At 39.7% G+C, this 16,125-nt stretch overlaps 1 protein-coding gene across 1 annotated transcript in view; it reads right to left on the bottom strand.

The window, feature by feature from the left end:
• The window catches only part of Pspc1 (paraspeckle component 1), a 60,250-nt gene that overhangs the window by 37,774 nt on the left and 6,351 nt on the right, over positions 1–16,125 (bottom strand). The window contains exons 2-3 of the mRNA XM_051195624.1: positions 12,849–13,150; positions 1,586–1,681 (exon numbers count right to left, since the gene is read on the bottom strand). Coding sequence (XP_051051581.1) covers positions 1,586–1,681; positions 12,849–13,150 — 398 coding nt within the window. The remainder of the gene's footprint in view (positions 1–1,585; positions 1,682–12,848; positions 13,151–16,125) is intronic.

The following is a 16,125-nucleotide window of genomic DNA, read 5'->3' as shown; positions in this document are numbered from 1 at the left end:
TGAAGCTTCCAATCATTCTCAACTATGAGTAGTTTCTGTTAAAAGAATTAATAGTAGGCAAGCCAGCAGTGGCACACGGCACTGGAGAGACAGAGGCAGGTGGATCTCTGTGAGTTTGAGGCCATCCTGTTCTACAGAGATAATTCCAGGACAGGGTTCATAGCTACACAGTAAACGGTCTTGAAAAAATTAAAAAATAAAAAAGTATTAAGCATAGCACAATTCTCATGTCACTTATAGAAACCTTAAAACTGGAATTTTCATTTTACTCAGAATTAAAGGGAAAGGGAAGATGAACTGATGCTGAAAGTGATCACAGAGCAAAAAGAGGTAATTAAGAATTGTATACAGGGACCAAGAATTTAGGTCAGTATTAGAGAGATTAAGGCACATGATTTGGTTAAGGGAGGGTACTTGGGGGATAAGAAAGGAGAGGAAGTTAGATGCATAGGCATGTAGTTCTATGTGAATTCAAGACCCTGTCTCAAGTTGGGAAAGGGAAAAAACAAAGACAAGAAAACTAAGAGGCATTGAAGCACAAATTTACTTCCAGCTATCCTGAAACAGAGATAAACAGATATCTATGAGTTTGAAGTCAGCCTGATCTATACAGTGAGTTCCAGCACATCTAGGGCTACACAGTAAAATCCGAACTGAAAAACAAAATAATCACAAGAAAAAAATAAAGGAAAGAAATGGTTGAGCAGTTAAGAACATTCACTGAGCTGGGCGGTGGTGGCACATGCTTTTAAACTAACTCACGAGGCAGAGGCAGGCGGATTCCTCTGAGTTCAAGGCCAGCCTGAACTACAAAGCTACACAAAGAAACATTCCACTGTTCTAGAGGACTAGAGTTTCGTCCCTAGCACCGAGTCGGGCAGGCAGCTCAACAACTAAGCCTCTATTCCAGCTCCAGGACTCTTGTTGCCTCCACTGGCGCCTGATGAATGTGTACATACCCACAAGCAAATCTGAACCAGCCATAACTACAAAGTGAAATTTCAAAACCCAAAGAAGACTGGCCAGTGCTGGTGCAAGCCTTTATTCCATGCACTCGGGAGGCAGAGGCAGGTGAATCTCTGTGAGTTCAAGGCCAACTTGGTCTACAGAGCGAGTTCCAGGACAAGTACCAAAGCAATTGAGAAACAAGTCTCAAAAAACAAAACAAACAAAAACAGGAATTAAATATATAAAAAGTAGAAACTTTAAAGTAAAATTAGCATGTTTTATCAATGTATAAGAGGAAATAATGTGACTAGAGAGATGGCTCAGCAGTTGAGAACAATTACTACTCTTGAAAAGGACCCATGTTTGGCTCTCGTAAGTATGCTCACAACCACCTGCAACTCCAGTTCCAAGAGCTCCAATGCTTCTTCTGACTTCTATGGGCTCCTGCACACGTTATGCATACATATACCCTTAGGCATATACATATAATATTAAATAGATGGGTTTTTTAAATAAAAAGAACATTCCATGTAGGCACTCTATTAACCAAATTACATTCTAATAGTACTTTATAAAAAAAAAAGCAATATACCCTAAACAATACATATCTAAAATATCTTTATTAATCAAATCTTACTTATGGTATTGTTGAGTTTTCTGCATTAGCTTCTCTGGTAAGCCATCTTCATCATCAAACTGCTCCATGGGTTCTACAATAACTGGACGAGGTGTTCTAGATAAGTATAAAGGCATTAATAAAAATTAATTTCAAGACTACAATTAACATTCTCTCCTAAAATTTATAATAAAAATATTTACTTGAAAACTTGTCTAAGAATCATATTCATAGATAAAAATAAAGCTTAGTGGCATACACCTACAATCCCAGTACTAGGAAGGCAGAAGGATCTGTGAGGTTAAGGCCAGCCTGACCCACATAATGAGTTCCATGACAGACAGACCTATAGTGAGACTCTGCTAAAAAATTAGTTAATTAATGTTTAATATCTGGGTCAAACCAGGCAGGCACGGTAGCTGTACTGGTTTGTTATTTTGTCAACTTGACACAAGCTGGAGTCATCTGTAGTGGTTTAAACGCGAAAACTCCTGTACAGTCTTTGGCATTTGAATACTTGGTCCCTAGCTGGTAGTAGTGTTTGGAGCAGCTTGGGAGGTATGGCCTTGCTAGAAGTAGGTCACTGGGGAGCTCTGAGTTAACAACTTGCCCAGTTCTCAGTATATGTTCTGTCTGCTTTGTGCTTGCAGCTCAAAATATGAGCTTCTTGCTCAAGCAGCTCACTTCAAACTTCTTTAATCTACCATCAGGGAACTCAGTTTCCTCTGCAACTTTTTCTAAGTCACCTTGGTCATAAGTGTTTTATCACAGCAACAGAAACGTAACTGACACAGAATCCCAACTTAGAAAATGTCGTCAAGAAAAGAATAACAAAAGGAGATACAAACAGAGAGAGGTAAACAAAGAAAAAATATAAAAAATAAAAATAAGAAAATGTCCTCAGACATTATGGACAAGCCTGAGAGATTTCTTGATTACGTGTAAGGGCCCAGCCCACTGTGGGACGTACCATCCCTGGGCAGGTGGTCTTTGTATGTCTAAAGAAGCAAACTGAAGCTGGGTGTCAGTGGCACACGCCTTTAATCCCAGCACTTAGGAGGCAGAGTGAATTTGAGGCCAGCCTGGTCTACAGAGTGAGTTCCAGAATAGACTCCAAAGCTACAGTGATAGGAGATGCCATTATGTATATATGTTTCTCATATTGGTTAATGAATAAAGCACTGTTGGCCAATAGGAAAGCAAGATAGGAGGGATTAGGAGACAAGGAGGAGTCAAGATGGAGAGACTGGGGAGACAAGACACTGGCCCCTTTCCCCAGTAAGACCACGTGGAAATATTAGATTAACAGAAATGGGTTAATACTTAAGACAGAGCTAGCCGATAAGATACAAGTAACAGGCCAACAGAATTATATCAAATACAGAGTCTCAGTGTGTTAATTGGGGCTGGCGCGGCAGCAGGACAAGCCAGCGGTGGGAGGAAAAACCTTACTCCTTACATATGGCGCCCACATGGCTAATAAGAACTTATACTTAAAATTTAACAAAAGCTTAAAAAAGGGTTTTATAAACAAAAGAACAGAAACAAGCAAGGCTTCTTACTAACAGCATTTTTCTCGGTTGGACTCTGACTTGCGAGAGACATGCAGATTGTGCGGCTCCTTTAAGGGAGGATTCCTGACTCAGCTTAAGCGGCAAAAAACCGCAAGGCTTTTAAATAACCCTGCTAACAGTTTATTGGTGTGTATGAGAGATGGCAATGGCAGTGACCACATCTCCAAGCCGGCAGCATCCTTGCTGGATGGCAGGAAGCAGACCAAGGTGGTGACCACAGCTCTCAGTGCTGGCGGTAATATAGCTGCGGACATGTTTGGTAAAACCGCCGCAGAAACAACTATGAATTTCATTTTAGCAATGTTGTTGTTTACCAGATAAAAGACTCGTGGCCAGAAAAAGATAAAGATTTACAGTAAAGACAGATTCCTATTAAGAAAAAGCGCTAAAAGTTTATAGTGTGTTTTAAAAAAATACATAGGCTTGGGAGAGAATTTTAAAAAAATGGTTTTAAAAAGACAGAGAACAGCTGGGTGTGTAGGCACATGCCTTTAATCCCAGCACTCAACAGACAGAGGCAAGCAGATCTCTGTGATTTGCAAAGTAAACCTGGTATGCAGAGTAAATTCCAGGACAGATAAGAGTTACACAGAGAAACCCTGTCAGAAAAAATAAAAAAAAAATAAAAAGTAAAAAAGAGTAATAAAAAAGCCACGTAAAGATGGAAAGCACAGAAAAACTGTGCATGCTATATGCTATTCTGTTGTCTTTAAATTGTTTGACTGCTGAGGAAATAATAACAACAACTGATAAAAGAAATGCTGCTGAATTAATTCAATTTATATATTTTAAAAATGCTTTGACTCCAGCATTTAAGTTCAAGGACAAGTTACTGGGGAAAAGAATTTCTATTTTTGTTTCCACAGAAAATAAAAAGCTGTGGATTCCTTCCAGACTAATGTGGTTTGAGCAAGCCAGACCCCCTGAAACAGAGTTCCTGGTGATCCAACATTCAAAAAGCTTGGACAAGGGAGCCTTGCAAACTACAGCCATCTTCTTAGGTTTCCCCATGACAGCGCCCCCTATCAGCAGGAAGTAATTTGGAAAGAACAACGCCCAAATTCCCAAATATTGTTTATAATGTTTATTTTCATTTAAATGGGCTTGGTTATAAATGATTAATGATCACAGCCAATTCTTTTTAAAAGGTAAAAAGGGGATTATGGTATAGATATGAATACTTTGTTTTGGAATGGATTTTATTTATTGATTACTTTGTTTTGGAATGGATTTTCATTTATTGATACAATTTAAGGTTAATTTTGTGATATGTATATTTCTCCTCTTGTTTAGGTATTGTCGTTATATAGCTCATTTAGAAATGTAATGTATAATGTAGTACAGATTATAGATATTATCTATGATAGTCAGATATTATAGTTAACTTAGTTAAGATTTCTAGATATACAGGCATGTATTTGAGATAGATAGGCATTCTTCAAACCTTTCAAAGACCTACAGAATATGGCATTTAAAATGGTTTAGGGTTTTTCTTGACAATGAGGCACAATTGCTCCTGGCAACACCATCTGAGTCAGAAAGGAAGATGGACAATGAAGAAATTCTTCATGTAGTTTCCTTTCAATATGGCAAGACTAGCCATTTGGACAAGATACTACTCTAGTCTGGACTGTTTGACTTTATGCTGTATAAACTGAACACGTAGGACCCACAGAAAAGTGACTGCTGATTCAAGATGGACATTACTACAGAGTTCCTGCTTCATGGAAGAGTCTGCCAGACAGTCTGCAGGACACAGAGAAAAGTGACTGACAAACTGCCAATACAAGAAGACAGTTTAAAGTTTCTTGCTTTGCTGAAGAGTCTGCCAGACACACTATGGCTATGGGCTGAAGATGGAAGATTACAGAAGAACTTCAGGTGACTGACAATGCAAGATGTCTCTGTCATTTCTAGAGTTTATATATTATCCTTCTGTGGTCTTTGAAGAAGTTGAAGACAAATAGTTATAGTTTTCCTTAGTTAGGATTAAAGATAAGTTACTTAGACTTTAGACTCACAAAGATAGGATAGATAGAAAGTTTCTTAAATCTTGCTAAATGTTAATGGACTAAATAGTGTTAACTGTGATTCTTATTTGATAACTGTTGTGTGATATATTTTGCTATGTTAAGGTTAAAACCTTTTTATTTAGACAGAAAAGAGATGATAGGAGATGCCATTATGTATATGTTTCTCATACTGGTTAATGAATAAAGCACTGTTGGGCAATAGGAAAGCAAGATAGGAGGGACTAGGAGACAAGGAGGAAAGAGGAAGTAGTAAGGAGTCAAGAAGGAGAGTCTGGAGAAGGCAGAACCGCCAGCCGCTTCTCGCTGGTAAGACCACATGGAAATACATAGAAATGGGTTAATAATTAAGACAGAGCTAGCCGATAAGAAACAAGTAACCGAGCCAACAGCATAATATCTGTGTATTTGGGGCTGGCGCGGCGGCGGCGGCGGGACAAGACCAATGGTGGGCGGAGAAAACCCTACTCCTTACACTACAGAGAACCCTGTCTCGGAGGGGGAAAAAAAAAGCAAACTGAATAAACCAAGACAGCAAATAAAGAGCTCCTCCTCCATGGTCTCTGCTTCACATCCTGTCTCAAGTTCCTTCCCCGACTTCTCCTTATGATGGACCACAAATCTAAGCTGAAATAAACCTTTTATCCCCCAAGCTGCTTTTAATCACAGCTTTTTTTATGGAAGCAACTAAAACCAAACTAAGACAATAGCTTGTATCTATTAATGGCAGCACTACAGAGGATAGGGCAGGATGAATGAAAGCCTTAGAGACAGTGAGTCCCAGGTCTTCCTGCACCAAAGTGAGATCTTGTCTCAAATAACAAGCAACACAATTGCGAAGGAGGTTATGGGTTCAATCGCCAGCACATACATAGGTGTTATCTAATCCATATTTATGTATATGGCCTCATTATCTCAATCCTACCACTTCAAACAACCATATCTGCCTATGGTCTTTATAAATTCTACAGCAATGCTAGAGAAATGGCTCAGTGGTTAAGATCCTCTTCCAGAAGACCCAGGTTCAATTCCCAGAATCCAAATGGCAGCTCAAAATCAACAACTCCAATTCTAGGAGATCCAACACCTTCTTCTGCCTTCTCAGCAGTAAACACACAACATATAGACAACCACAAAACATCCATTTAATAATTTTTTAATTCTATTACAGGAAACCCTCCCTCACATTCTTCACAATGCTCAATCTTCCTTAATAAATACATGTTCCCTCTGTTCAAAAAAAAAAAAAAAAAAAAAAAGCTAGCCAATGTTGGTGCAGGCCTTTAATTCTAGCACTTAGAAGGCAGAGGCAAAGAGATCTCTGTGAGTTCGAAGCCAGCCTGATCCACACAGAGTTCCATGACAGTCAGGACTACATAGAGAAACCCTGTCTTGAGGAGGAAAAAACAAAAACCAAAAAAAGCCCATCTCATTGTGGTAGTACAGATATACTATTCTTGGGGGGTCAAAGTGGTCAAAGCACTTTATTCAGAGACTTGGGGAAAGGCTGGAGAGGTCCACACTGTCTGCTGGCTTCCACTGGGCAGATCTTGGAGCTCTACCCATAGCTAAGAGCCAGAAATACTATTCTTGTGAGGTAGTAATGGGGGAGGAGGGTTGTTCATGTGATCCTTGAGCTACAGAGCATGTAGAGCATGTTCTAAGCCAACATGGGCTACATGTCTTTATATCAAATAAGACAAAAAATGAGCCTAAAACCTAAAATGAGACCTATCTCTCTCTCTCTTACACTTACACACACACACACACACACACACACACACGTAGAAAACACAGGACACTCAATGAACAAATTAGGAATTGAAGAGGGAGGGAGAGTGCAGGATGGATGCTGATAAACTGATAGATATGCCCAGAAACACCTCTTACATTACTATGCCCTTAAGTAAAACAGAAGGGAGAGAGTAAAGTAAGAGTGGAGTAAGCAGAACAGATGATAAAATATTGTAATTTTCTTGCTATCAGCTCACTACACAGAGAAACTCTGTCTCAAAAATAAAAAAAACAAAACTATATTGCCTTTAGAACAGTGATGCTTAAAGAAATACAAGTCAAGCTGTTAATATTTGAGATGAAACCCTAACTAGAGATAACACATAAAATGGGTCAGAGATATTGCTCAGTTGATAGAGTATTTGCCTATTATACATACAACCTTGGGTTCCATTCCCTGAATGAAATAAAATTGCATATGGTGTTTATAAACTCAGGGCTCAAAAAGTAGAAACAGAAGAAACCTAAATTCAGAGTCATTTCAAAATACATGGTGCTAGATGTTGGTGGCGCACACCTTTAATCCTAGCACTTGGGAGGCAGAGGCAGGTGGATGTCTGTGAATTCGAAGCCATCCTGGTCTACAGAGCAAGTGCCAGGACAGGATCCAAACCCACAGAGAAACCCTGCCTTGGAAGGAAAAAACAAAACAAAACATGGCAAGTGGGTTACAGAAGAACGAGGGGGGGGGGGGAATTCAAGGCCAGTGAGTGCCAGGACAGGCTCCAAAACAATACAGAGAAACCCTGTCCCAAAAAACAAAAGAAATAAAGAAAAAGAAAAAAAAAAAAAATGATTTCTTGCTGGGTGGTGGTGGCTCATACCTTTAATCCCAGCACTTGGAAAAGGCAGAGGCAGGCGGATCTCTTGAGTTTGAGGCAGCCTGGTCTACTGCTTGAGTTCCAGAACAGCCAGGGCTACTCAGAGAAACCCTGTCTCAACTCCCCCATCCACCAACAATGCCTCCACCCACCCCCCAAAAAATGATTTCTCAGGCTGCAGAGATGTCTAAGCAGTTAGGGTAACAGCTGTTCCTCCAGAGGACCCCAGGTACAATTCCCAACACCCACATGGCAGCTCACAATGGTCTGTGATTTCAGTTCCAGGGGATCTAATGCCTTCACACAGACATAAATTCTGGCAAAATACCAATGTACATTTAAAAAAAAAAAAAGTTTCTCAATGGTTACTATGATATACCTATAATCCTCAGTACTAGAGACTATGATGCAGAAGCTTTCTCAAAGTACAACTTAGCCTGAGCTAGAATGAGTTCCAGGATAAAAGATCAACAAAAATTGAAATACTCATATTGTTTGAATAGCAAAAGGCCAAATCCATGTAAAAAACAAAATAATTTTTTTTAATGTGTATAGTGTTTTGCTTGCATGTATATGGATACATTACATGTATACCTGGTGCGCATCAAGTCAAGAAGATACCAGAGTTCCTGGAATTGGGAGTTAGGGATGGTTATGAGCTGCCATGCACATACGGGAACTAACTAAACCTGAGTCTTCTGCAAGATTGCACAAGTGCCCTTACCTGCTGAGCCATCTCTCTAGCCCCATTCAAAAAAAATTTTTAAAGGGACTCAAGAAGAAAAATGTACTAAGACTCTCTCACAACACATCATACAATTCAGAAAAGACAAGGTTAACTAAATGAAGCCAAAGGAAAGAGTACGTTTAGAAAGAAATGTTAGTTCTCTATTTGAAAACATGTCAGACACAAGATACAAGTCAGGTGGTTATCTGTAAGTTCAATGCTACCCTAATCTACATAGCAAATTCCAGGGTTAAATAGTGAGAAAGGGAACAAACCAAACATGTCAGATACTATAAATGAAACCTTTATCATGGAATATGGGCACTCAATAATAGGTAACACTAGAGAGTAACAAACCTGACAAAAATTTACAATGTTCCCCTAACCCTCCCTTTTGTTGTTCCAAAATAGACACAGGAACAAACGAACAAAGGTTGCAAGGCCCACGATCACATAACAAAGAGTGCAGAATATGTGGTACAGAATAAGTACTTAAGGGACTGTCCCATTTTATCATTAATGGGAAGTATGCTAATATGTTACATCTGTGGTTTTATTATGCTCACCACTCCTTATGTAAGCTTCTTTTATCTATTATCTCACTGTTTTGTTTTGTTTTTTTACTTCAATTCCATCTTGGGTATTGACAAAAGTTTTTTAAATCTTGACTTAAATTCTGCTTATAGGAACAATTACTAATTTTATTCATTTTAGCAAATACAAGAACATGTAGAGAAAATGACTGAAAAAAACAATTGAAGTACCCAATCAATGTTAACCCTGGAGTTACAAGGCAAGGAACATGGCTCAGTCAGTAAAGTGCTTGCCATACAAGTATTTGAGCTCAACCCCCAGCATCCAAGTAAAAACCCAAGTGGGGCAGGCACCTGTGACTGTAGAGTTGGAAAGGCAGACATGAGAATATATTCAGAAGAGAATATACTCAGAGCTCACTGGCCTGCTAGTATAGCTAATCATAGTAGTGGGCCTCAGTCACCAGTGAGGCCTTGTCTAAAAAAACAAAGTGCTTAACTCCCAAGGAAGACACCCAACACTGATTAATATTGTTATGTTTACACATACACGTGTGCGTGCACACATACCCCATAACATGGAAGATTTTTTTTTCTTTTCGTGTGTGCGTGTGCGCGCGCGCGTGTGTGTGTGTGACAGTGTTTCTCTGTGTAGCCCTAGTTGTCCTGGAACAAGCTCTTGTAGACCAGGCTGGCCTCGAACTCACAAGAGATCTACCTGCCTCTGCCTCCCAAGTGCTGGGATTAAAGGCGTTCGGAACCTCAGACAGGTGGGAGTCATGATTATGTAAGGCTACACCAACCCCATTTTTCTACCAAATGCATTGTTTGTTAGCAATTTGAAAAGTATTCTATTGTGGAAAATAAACAGTGCAGGGCTCAATTTTTAAAAAGTCATAGGAGAGCAGAGATATGAGTCAGCAGTTAAGTAAGTACTGCTGCTCTTCCAGAGGACCCTAGTTCAATTTCCAAAACCCCCATCAGATGGCACACGAGCACCAGTAACTGCAGCTACTACTGTTCTGATGGGAGATGTCATTCTGTATATGTGTTTCTCATACTGGTTAATGAATAAAACACTGTTGGCCAATAGGAAAGGATGATAGGAGGGACTAGGAGACAAGGAGAAAAGAGGAAGTAGTAAGGAGGAGTCAACATGGAGAGACTGGGGAGACCAGACGCCTGCCCTATGGGTCCCCAGTAAGATGAAAGCACATAGATTAACAGAAATGGGTTAATACTTAAGACAGAGCTAGCTGATAAGAAACAAGTAACTGGCCAACAGCATTATATCTAATACAGAGTCTCAGTGTGTTAATTGGGGCTGGTGCTGCGGCAGGACAAGACCAGCGGCAGCAGGAAAAACCTTACTCCTTACACTATTCTTTGAAAATCACTTTTTAAAAAGTAAAATGTGTAACTAGAGCAGTGGTTCTCAGCCTTCCTAATGCTGAGACCCTTTGATGCTCATGTTGTGGTGATCCCCCACCATAAAATTTTGTTGCTACTTTATAACTCTAATTCTTCTACTCTTATGAATCATACTGTAAATATCTGATACTCAGGATATCTGATATGTAACCCCAAAAGGATTACAACCCACAGGTTGAGAAACCACAGCTCTAGAAAGATGGCTCAGTGGTTAAGAGAATATATTGGTTTTGCAAAAGACAGGAGTTCAGTTTCTAGTACTCATATTTGGTAGTTCACAAATACCTAAAACTCCAGGTTGAGAGGAATCTGACACCTGACACCTCTAGCCTCCAAGGGTAACCTAAGTCACACATGTACGTATATCAATGCATATACATACTTAAAAGTAAAACTTAAAAACAAATGACTTTAAAAGAAAATTAAAATGCACACTACATGACTGGGATAGCTCAAGTAGACAGCTCATCTACCAAGTACAAAGCTCTGGGTGCCATTCCCAGCACTGCATATCCTTCCCAAAGCACCAGCCACAAGCTGGACATGGGGGCACACATCTTTAATTCTGCACAGGCACGTGGATCTCTGGGAGTTAGGAAGCTAACCTGGTCTACATAAAGAGTATATAGTGAGACCCTGTTTCAAAACAAAAGAAAAATGCAAGCCACAGACGAAAAGAAATTATTTACAATACTGATGTGTACCTAGATTATGTAATTTAGGAAAAGAAACAAACCACCCAACTTGGAAAAAAGGGGGAGGGGCAAAAATTTTCATGGTTCTTGAGAAGATAAAACTAACCAAAAGAAGCACACAAAAAGATATTTATTAGGCATCAGGGGGAAAAAAATCTAATTTAACTTTCAGTGAAATACAAAGTTGTTGCTGGGCAGTAGTAGAGCATACCTTTAATCAGGTGGATCTCTGTGAGTTGCAGGCCAGCCTGGTCTACAGAATGAGTTCCAGGACAGGCTCTAAAACTCAAGAGAAAAAAGAAAAAAAAAAGAAAACTCAAGAGAAACCCTGTCCTTGGGGGGGGGAGGACTGGTGGGAATGAGGAAAGAGAAGTGATATGACCACTCTGTAAAATAAGTCTGGAAGCTGAACAATCAGCAATTCATCCCCAGACTAGGCATAGAAAGTGGACACACCTGGTAATCCCAGCCATTACAATGAGGTCTAAGTCATCCTCAGCTACATGGTAAGCCTAGCCTACACAGCAAGACTATGTCTCAAAAAAACAATAAAAACATACTTCATGGAGCCAGCCAGGCACCACTCATGCCTTTAATTCTAGGGCTTGGGAAACTGTGTGAGGAGGATTAAAAATTCAAGGTGTGTTATTCATATGGAGAGTTCCAGGCCAGCCTAGACCATAAAGCAAATTAAAAGTCTGTTCCCAGGGCTGAAGAGATACCTCAGTGGTTAAGAGCACTAGCTGCTCTTCCAGAGGTCCTCCTGAGTTCAATTCCAGGCAACCACACAGTGGCTCACAACCACCTAGAGTGTGACCTAGTACCCTCTTCTGGCATGCAGGCATACATGCAGACAAAACACTGTCTACATAATAAAACAATTAATTAAAAGACTGTACCCAAAACAAAAAAAATGTAAATTCATTCCATTCTACATTAAAACAAAATGTTTTTGGCATAAGAAAATTATACCTTGCTGGGTGGTGGTGGCACACGACTTTGATTCCAGAACTCATGAGGCAGAAGCAGATGGATCTATCTCTGTGAGTTCAAAGGCAGCCTGGCCTAGAAAGTGAGTTCCAGGACAGCCACAGCTATTACATAGAGAAACCCTGTCTCGAGAAAAAAGAAAAGAAAATTATATCTCAAGAAAGCTAAAATTTCTTAAAGGATTACTTTATGAGTACCAGTGAATAATACAAACAAAAAATTATTATTCAGTATCTACTTACCAAATGCAAACATGGTAGAACTACAAAAAAAATATTCCAGAACAAACAATGCATAATGGCACACACTTACTTGTAAACCCAGCACTCAGGAGGCTGAGGTAGAAGGACTGATGCAAAGAAGCCAACATATGTAGACTACATTTAAAAACAAAAAAAAAAAAAGAAAAAAAAACAAAACAAAAAACCAAAAAACACTTGCCTTAAAGAAAAAAAAAAAAAAAAAAAAAAAAAGCCAGGCCAGGTGGTACATAGACACCTTTAATCTCTTCACTCATGAGCCAGAGACCAGCCTGTCTCCATAGGGAGCTCTGAGCCATCCACACATCAAGATCTTGTCTCAAAAAAAAAAACTAATAAAGTAAAATGCAAAAGCAATCAACACCAGAATTCCAAACAGACACTCCATATTTAACTGGACAGGAACAAGATAAAATATAACAAACTTACGTTGTTAGCAAGAAGGCCCCATCACCACATCTCTCCAGAGCCTTTCGTGCAGGAGGTTTTGCTGCAAATTCTACAAAACCTTTTCCTGTAGCTCTACCACGATCATCCACAACCACAACAGCTTTCTCTACTGGACCAAACTGGGAAAATGCTTGCTCTAGAAGCTCATTAGAAACAACTGGAGAAAGGTTCTTGACAGTGAGGGCTGCTCCATGTGTAGCAAAGCGAATTCGGAGAGGTCTGCTCTTCAGTATGGTGCCATCCAGCTCTGCTTTTGCAATTTCAGCCAGTGTTCTAGATTCCTTTTTGAGAGAAAAAGTCATTTTTTTAAGTTAAATAACAAAAAAAAAAAAAAAAAAATTTGGCTCTAACAATGAGAAACAGATAAGAAGGTCCCTTTTATCTATTAACTTGGGCATCACATGCCTTTTAATAGGTATTCAAAACATCACTGTAACATTTTAAGCTAAAAAAAAAAAAAAAATCAGCTGGGGTGTGTGTGTTGCACACCTTTGATCCCAGAGCTTGGGAGACAGAGCCAGGCAAATCATTGAGTTCAAGGCCAGCCTGGTTTACTTTGTGAGTTCTAAGACAACCTCAAAAGCTACAGAGAAATTCTGTCTCAAAAAAAAAAAAAAAAAAAAAAAAAAAAACCTAAAACAATAATAATAATAATCTCTTTATACATACTTCAATTTTTTTGTTTGTTTCTTTTTTAAGACAAGGTTTCCCTGTAGCTATGGAGCCAGTCATGTAACTCGTTCTGTAGACCAGGCTGGCCTCCAATTCAAAGATCCACCTGCTTCTGCCTCCCTAGTGCTGGGATTAAAAACATTTGCCACCACCACCCAGCCTCACACCTTAGTATTTTTGACATTGGTTTATTGGTTCATTTATTTATGGGCTTTATTTTTAGAGACAGCTTCCCTATCGAGTCTAGACAGGCCTCAAAGTCACTCCTTCCACCTCCATCCCTGCTTCTACTTTGTAAATATTGAGATACAAATATGAGCTACCATGCCTGGTGGATATGACATCAAATTCCCATTGCCAGCCTAATCCATATTATCTGCAAACACTACCATTAAGTCTTGTGAGGGTTTTGGTTGGTTTGGTTTCTTTAAGAAACCCTGGCTGTCCTGGAACTCACTATGTAGAACAGGCTGGCCTCAAAATCAGAGATGGGCCTGCCTCTGCTTCTTGAGTGTTGGGGTTAAAATAAAAACATGAGCCACCACAACCTGGCTACACACTTGCTTTTTAACAGGAAGCCAAGAACTGTTCCAGTTACTTGATTCCCAATGAGATCCTATCTCTCAAACAAACAAAAACTCGGCCTGTAAGACGGGTCACCAGATAAAGGCAGTTAACCACCAAGAAAACTGACTGATGTTTGATTCCCAGAACCCACAAAAGGTAAAAGAGAACAGACTCCCAAAGGTGTTCTCTGACCTCTACATGCACACATACAAATGTATTTAACAAAAAATTTGCAAGTGAGGTTGGGAGAGATGGCTCAAAGATAAGAACTCAGAGGTCCTGAGTTCAATTCTCTGTAACCACATGGTGGCTCACAACCATCTATAATGAGATCTGGTGCCCTCTTCTGTCATTCAGGCATACATGCAGGCAGAACACTGTATACATAATAAAATAAATCTTAAAAAAATTGAAAGAGAAACTTCCTACTTGGAGATTCACTCTTTTGGGATGAGACAAGTATACATAATGAAAAAATGACAAATTTAATAGAAATGTGCTCTTTGAAAACTCAAAAAAAATCTCAAAGATCTTTCAATATAAAAAACAAATCTGCGGGTGGTAGTAGCACACACCTGTGAGGCCAGCACTTGAGGCAGAGGCAGGTGAATCTGTGAGTTCAAGGCCAGCCTAGTCTACAAAGCTACACAGAGAAACCCTGTCTGGAAAAAAATAAAAAACAACTAAAAAAGAAAAGAAAAAGAAAAAGAAACCTATCTGAGCCGGGGAACGGTAGCTCATGCCTTTATTCCCAGCACTTGGGAGACAGAGGCAGGCACATCTTAGTGGGTTCAAGGCCAGCCTGGTCTACAAAGCAAGTTCCAGGACAGCCAGAACTGTTACACAGAGAAATCCTGTCTCAGAAAACAAAAAAGAAAAAAGAAATATATTTACACCGGGCACATATAAATTAAAATAAAAAATCCAATTTTTTTTTTAAATAATAGTAAAGGTGAGGGAGGGGCTGGGAGGAAAAGAGGGAGGGGAAACTGCAGCTGGGGTAAAACGAAATAAACTTAAAGGGAGGAAGGGAGGGAGGAAGGGAGGGAGGGAGGAAGGGAGGGAGGCAGGGAGGGAGGGAGGGAGGGAGGGAGGGAGGGAGGGAGGCAGGCAGGCCAGCAAAACAGCCCAGCAGGTAAGGTAATGCCACCAAGCCTGATGACCTGGATTCAATCCCCAGAATTAACTCCTACAAGTTGTCCTGTGACATCTACATTTGCACCAAGTTTACATGCTCAAAACATTTACAAACACAAAAAAAAAAAAAAAAAACAAAAAGGTCTCCTAAATGTAGATAAATGTTCAGAATAAAAATTACTGTTCTTCTGCAAAACCCTATCTATAACAGTACTTTTATAAAAGCAGAAATTAAGCTAACCTATTCAAAGATACAAAAAACATTTTGTACCTTGTCTTAGTGGTAAAGGTCTGTAATCTCCACTACTCTACTCAAGAGACTGAAGCAAGAGGATCACAAATTCAAATACACACACACACACACACACACACACACACACACACACACACACACACACACACACACACACCTGGGCTAGAAACGGTTCAAATTTTAAGCATGTGTACGGTTCTTGCATAGGAGTTCAATTGCCATTACTACACCACGATGGATCACAATTGCCTCTAACTTCAGCTCCAGGAAATCCAACTCCTCCTTTTGGATGCCATGGACACCTGCATTCATACACACCCGGCCCCCAAAGATATATACAAATACACATAATTAAAAATAATACATCCAAGCCTGGTGTTGGTGACTCACAACTTCAATCCCAGCACTCAGGGAGTCAGAGGCAGGAGGACCTCTGTGAGTTCAAGGCCAGCCTGGTCCACAGAGCTAGTTCCAGGACAGATTTCAAAGCAATACAGAGAAAACCTGTCTCAAAAAAAAACCCAAAAAATAAAAAAAAAAAAAATCATACAGTAATACATCTGTTAGTATGGTGGCTCACAGCTTTAATCCCAGCACTCAGGAGGCAAACGCAGGTGGATGTCTGAA

The sequence above is a fragment of the Phodopus roborovskii genome, unplaced genomic scaffold (assembly GCF_943737965.1).
Source record: "Phodopus roborovskii unplaced genomic scaffold, PHOROB, whole genome shotgun sequence".
Classification (NCBI taxonomy): Eukaryota; Metazoa; Chordata; class Mammalia; order Rodentia; family Cricetidae; genus Phodopus; species Phodopus roborovskii.
Note: the sequence above shows the minus strand (reverse complement) of the source record. Positions and strands in the feature narration are given on the sequence as shown.